At 47.0% G+C, this 5,840-nt stretch overlaps 1 protein-coding gene across 2 annotated transcripts; it reads right to left on the bottom strand.

Annotated features, from left to right (window-relative positions):
* On the bottom strand, positions 1–3,318 carry LOC124678555 (polyadenylate-binding protein RBP45-like). Of its 2 annotated transcripts, none has more exons than XM_047214431.1 (7): positions 3,112–3,318; positions 2,188–2,626; positions 1,375–1,424; positions 1,167–1,297; positions 845–941; positions 596–739; positions 1–488 (listed from the first exon to the last, which is right to left on the bottom strand). In XM_047214431.1, exons 1-7 carry the CDS (start codon positions 3,316–3,318, stop codon positions 486–488), a joined length of 1,071 nt encoding a protein of 356 aa, XP_047070387.1. In that variant the 3' UTR covers positions 1–485. The 2 variants fall into 2 exon arrangements, with proteins under 2 accessions (XP_047070387.1, XP_047070386.1); XM_047214430.1 differs by having other exon boundaries at positions 596–742.
* Between the last annotated feature and the right edge of the window lie 2,522 nt (positions 3,319–5,840).

Raw genomic sequence — 5,840 nt, forward strand, 5'->3', positions numbered from 1 at the left:
TTTAGTGAACACATCACAGCCTAAATATTTACTCAATTGTAAGCTCCAAAAGTGTTAAGAAGAGTGCATTTGTACAACCCCCAGTTTACAAGTTCGGAGGCTTGTTAGTCAGGAACTCAGGATCCTTCTGAACAAATTAAAATGAGTTACCTTCGTTTTCACGTCAAAACTGTAAAATGAGTGAACTGTGTTTTCCCCCAAACGAACATCCATGCATCTCAAGGAACTCGTGTGGCAGGTGCACAACCCTAAGAACCTGCTTGGAATGGTTGTAATCATTGCGCAAAGAGAATAATCTACAAGCCGAAACTGCCGCTCCGGGCATCCTGAACAAAATTGTGTGGGGTGCAGTGCGGTGCACAGTTGCACGCGCAACGAATGAAACATGGCAACACAGGCGGTTTAGTTCCGAGAAAAGTCCTCTCGAGTTTATGTCACAAGAATTCTGCCGCACCTGGACTGACATATTCCCGGCGCATGTGTTATCACTGCAGAAGGGAAGACCCCACTTATTGGAGCTGGGTATTTACAGAAACAAAACTAGAATGGGAAAGAAAAATAATGGTTGCCTCTGGTCCTCATGAAAAATGCCTACCTGTACCATGGTCTGCTGTGGTTGCTGCTGTTGGTAATGTGCATATCCGTGGTGGAAACCGTACATGTTAGGATCATTAGTACACCAACCAATGACAGGACCAGAGTCTTGGGGTTGTCCATGGTACTCACCATTCCATTGATCCTGCTCATATTTGTGATAGAAGAGTATGCATGTCAGCGAATAAAACTCGCAACAATCTGGACAGAAAAATTAGAAAGCAGAAGACAAAGAAGAGGCAAAAGCTACCTGCTGGTTAGCAACGCAATGACCCCAGCTAACCCTTATGTTTTTATCTCCCAGCTTGCTTCCATTCAGAATTCTCATAGCCTCCTCAGCTGATGCCCTGCACAGGTATAGAAGTCATTCAGTATATTTGTGTCAATAACTGGGGTACATTAGGGAGGCTATGGCAGACCAATAAAGATTGGCATGCTGCATCTGCAGTTCTATATTGTTGCACACACCTACCTAAATATGGCTGGGATAAGAGGCACTTGTCATACCATTGATCGGCTAGTTGGCAACCACAACAATATACTGAACAAAACATAGTGATGACAACCAATACCTGCTCAAATATGTGACGAAGCCATACTTCTTTCCCGCTATTACCTTTACATCAGTAATCTCTCCATAAGGTCTAAAGGCTTCCTTTAGATCCTCATTGGTCACACTTAGATCAAGACGAGCAACAAATAGCTGCAAGCCATGAATACATCCTAAGATTAAACGCCCATACATGTGAATACTTTTATAGGGTACCACCATGTACTTACTCTCGTATTGTGTGAATTGCAATCAGAATCAGCCTCTTGTGTACGGAAATCTGCAAAATGAGACATGAAGTTAGAAACTATTGATGCTGGCATTGCTAGGAATTGTATGGTATAACTGATATGATAATGCTAGCTTTATTATGAATTTCTGATCCATCAGTATTCAGTACATGAGAATTAACCCACCACTAGTCATGGGTTAATGCACTACAATCTGGCAACGTTGTAGGATGTATACCCAGCACTAGCTAGTTCACATCAATATATATTTACTGCTAAAGCATGGATTTTCAAAAATAAAGAACTGAACCAGATTTAAGATATTTAATAATGTTCTTACGGTAGACCACATTAGGTTTCTGCAGCAGATTCCGGCCTTGTGCATCTAAATCAGTTCTCTTGCAAGCGAAACAATTTGTGTATCATGCAACTCAATATGCATCAAAGAGTTCATCACGAATGACAATGCACCAGTGTCATGTGAATATGTGAACTGGCACTTAGCAATACATAAAAAATGGGTAGACCAGAAGTCCTGGAAAAAAGGAGAGCATAATAAAAGGACTGGACAAGGGAAGGCTACAATCTAAACAAGACAAAGTGCCATGTTATGATAGCATGGCAGCCTGCTCCAGGATAATAAGCATGTTACTTAGCGAACTAGCTCCACTTAGATCATAAAATGGAAGGTAACAAAACTAATTCACGTCATGGAGAAATGCTAGTTTTCATCATGTTGCATTGCTTGTATACTATCACATTGCATGGCAGCTAGAAAACTTGAATTATGAACCATTTTGTTGGTGGACATACCGTCCTTGTTGGTAGCAGGACTGACACGCATAGGCTTAGTAGAACAGTATGCCCCGTTCATTTCATTCATCGCTTGTCTGCATTCACTGACATCTCCAAACATAACAAATCCATAGCCTTTTGAGCAACCAGCAATATCATCCCATGCAACTTTTGCACTCTTAACTGATGGATAGCGACTCTTGAACAAATGGTACAACATGAAGTCTTTGACATCGAGGCTCAAATCCCCAGCGTATATGGCACAAACATGGTCAGCATGCTTCCCAGGAGTAGTCCAAGCCCAGTTGAGTGCGAAATCTCTGTCAGTATTAGGCATCTTCTGGCCATGGTAGCTCTGGAGGACTAGATCGGCGGCTTCATGGTCGGCAAAGTTGAGAAAACCAAAACCCTCTGATCGTCCAGTCTCCTTGTTCCGTTTGATCACTACTGACACAAGCTGCATTGAACATGATTATTGAGGAAACAGTGAAAAGAAGATGAAAAGGTTGAGATGAATCGAGACTCGAGAGCATTAGAAATGAATATAGAATATTTCTCTTGGTGTTCGATCAGTAAAGGGAGAACATTGGCAAGTGAGGAGCTGTCATTAGAAATGTACATTTCGTATTTAGTAGACACCAGAGTGTCACATATAAGGAGAAAATTAAAGGCAGTGGGGACTACATCCTCCATCTTGTTTTTCTTTTCCAAAAAATGTGGGACTGAGACCATATCCCTGCATCCCCAGAGTCAGTGCCACGCAATGTAGTGAGCATCAAAGTTGCAATTTAATGGTGCAAGCAGACACAATACTAGTAATCTCGATTAATTAAGAAGAATTAATTGGGCAACACATAGTATATATAGCACGGGCAGACATATGAGACAGTCAAATACTAGATGAGCAGGTGATTAGGAAGAGGGGGCGTGTGATCGGATCACCTCGGGCGAGGAGGTGAAGCAGCTGCGCAGGTAGTCCTCGTCCATCCAGTCGAGAAGTCTCCCGATCCGCAGTGAACTCCGGCTGTCTCCTCCGGGCTTGGCGTCGCTTTCGTCCTCCGCGGCCGGCGCCGCCTGCTGCTGCTGCTGCGCCCCGCGGTAGAGGTACGGCGGCGCGTTGGCCCAGTTCTGCGGAGGCGGAGGCGCCATAGTCCTAGGAATCGAATCGGTTCCGCTCGACGCGACGGCGAGGAGCTGGCCGCCACGGGCGGGCCGGAGGCGGAGGGGGGAGAAACAGGGGTTAGGTTGGGGTTTAGGGGTGCACGCACCAAGTTGGTGGTGGAACCGGTCCACCGGGATGGATATGCACCCATCAGGTTAACTGTATTCACTTTTTTTTTACGAAATACACATACGGATATACAAGGGATGAATGCACGTACCCACACTCTACACCTATGAGCGCCATCGAGAGACATTTTAGCGCGTGAATAGCAGCGCTTCACCAGACGCGCAAAATTAGCACACGGAACAGATTTCAGTGCAAATTTCATTAAATGTAGATTAAACGGATACACATACGATGAACTAAATTAAAAAAATAGGAAATACAATAATATGAACTAAAAAAATCTAGTCGTCGAACTCGATGTCGGAGTCTGATGAACTCGACGTGGTGGACGAGAACAAATCCGCCTCGTCGATAGTGGTCGGGTCCATCTCCGCTAAGATGAATGCCTTGCGCGCCCGCTTGGCTTGCCTAGCTGCCTTACGCTCCGCCTGCTGCTGATTGAAGAACTTGTTCTCATCGATGACGTCCTGAGGGAAGTTCTCCGCCACACTGCCATGACGCACTCGTCCACCATGGCGGTGGTGCGGCCTCTTCTCGTTGGTGACAAGGCGTGGTGGAGACACCAACATATTGGCTTGAGCGGGTGAGTTAACGTTGTGGAAGTTGAGGTTGCGGCGTAAACGCTCTAGCGGAGAAATAAAACTTAGGGAGTATACACCTACATTCTCTTCTTAAATTTGCACTCGCGCAAAATTCATCAGCTAAACGCAGTTCCGTGGTAGCATTGCATTTCTTCCAACGTGTACGTGTTTTTCATGCGTTAGGGCATCTTCACGAGTGATTCAAATAGTCCTAGCACAGTTGAATAGGTCTGCGCGAACAGATGGACCGGCCACACACGCTCAAAAGGCGATCCAAACAGGCTGAGCCGTTCGGCGTGACCCGTCGGTCCATCAACAAATTTGGGGAGCCGATGTGTCTGCACAGATAACACGCGTGTTCTCTCGTGCCCGCCTGCATGGCAGCGACTTAACGACCTTCTTCCTCTAGCCATCAATGGAAGTAGGCTGACTCCAAAGTTGCATGCGTTGCCCGACGGCTGCGCTCCTACTCTAGCCGCGTCACCAGACTTCTAGGATAGCCGTCTGTCTTCATCAATGGAAGTAAGCATGCCAGGGCACCATTTTATTCTGCATCCTCATCTTATTCCATTCCCCCACCACCAACAACCATGGTTGCCGCATAGTCTCAAGGGGAGGGCGTCTAGGACGGCCACCAGGCCTGGTGACCGAGGCCGAGGTCGCCGAGGAAGGCTTGGTGGGAGAGGTCAGAGTCAGTCGCCATCGGTGTCCCTATCGCCACCATCATCGCCCGAGTCCATCGCTATCGACCTCTTCGGTTTCGAGTGTGGCGTCACCATCCACGTGGGCAACACGTGGGCATAGATTGGGATAGGCTACGCCTGGCCTGGCCTGACCTAGAAGTTCGCGTCGATCATCAATGGGCAAGAGCCCCACGGCATCGTGCTGCGTGTGGATGGCGGCGCGACCGGCCCGTGGTCTGTGGAGGTGTTGTTCGACGGCCAAGGTCATATGTACCTCCACAATGGCTGAGACGGTTCGCCCACATGCATGCCATTGAAGTTGGACACTTCATTGTCTTCAAGTACGACTGACAGATCATGCACACCGTCAAAGTCTTCAACAAGACCATGTGTCGCCGCCACTATCACACCGTCGGGGATGACTAGGAGAGGGCAAGACGAAGAAGATGGAGTCTTCTACTATGTTTTTACTAATTTCTACTAGTTTATTGTACCAATTTGTTTCAAGCAAATTTACCTCTAAATATGTATGAAATCTAAGATTTTTGTATGTAATTGCCCCAACACGAGACTAAATGGGTCAACCCGCTGGACAGACTGACAATCCGGACCACCACCCACAATCTGTTCTCAGGCCAATCTAAATAAAATAGTAAAATAAATCGTTTAGATCGTCGTTTTGGATCGTCCTCGTTGGCATGGTCTTGGTCCAATCTGAAGGCACTAAAGTGAGTGCGTCCACTAATCGGCAGCCATCGCTTACTTCCACGGCGATGCTTGTCTGCTGGCTCTCCTTCGTGAAGCATCCGCATTGGTGCCGCCGGGTAAGGAGGGCATGGGTCCCACCTGTCAGGGAGACGAAGTAACTGTGAGCAGGATCTAAAACGGACCAGCGTGTGGGGCGAATTGGCGACTGCAGGAATTCATTGCGCTTGCAGTGGTCCCACGCGTCAGGGAGAAGGGAACATGGTGGCAAGGCGTATTGAAGGGCATTGATACTCACATTCAATTCCCAGCACCCCCAAACTCGTATTTCCTCACGTCTACTCCAAGACATGTACCCCAAAAGCTCTCATTCTGGTCAAATCACTCAAACCTATTGACCTTTCAGTCTTG

Source organism: Lolium rigidum, chromosome 7 (genome assembly GCF_022539505.1).
Source record: "Lolium rigidum isolate FL_2022 chromosome 7, APGP_CSIRO_Lrig_0.1, whole genome shotgun sequence".
In the NCBI taxonomy this organism is placed as follows: Eukaryota; Viridiplantae; Streptophyta; class Magnoliopsida; order Poales; family Poaceae; genus Lolium; species Lolium rigidum.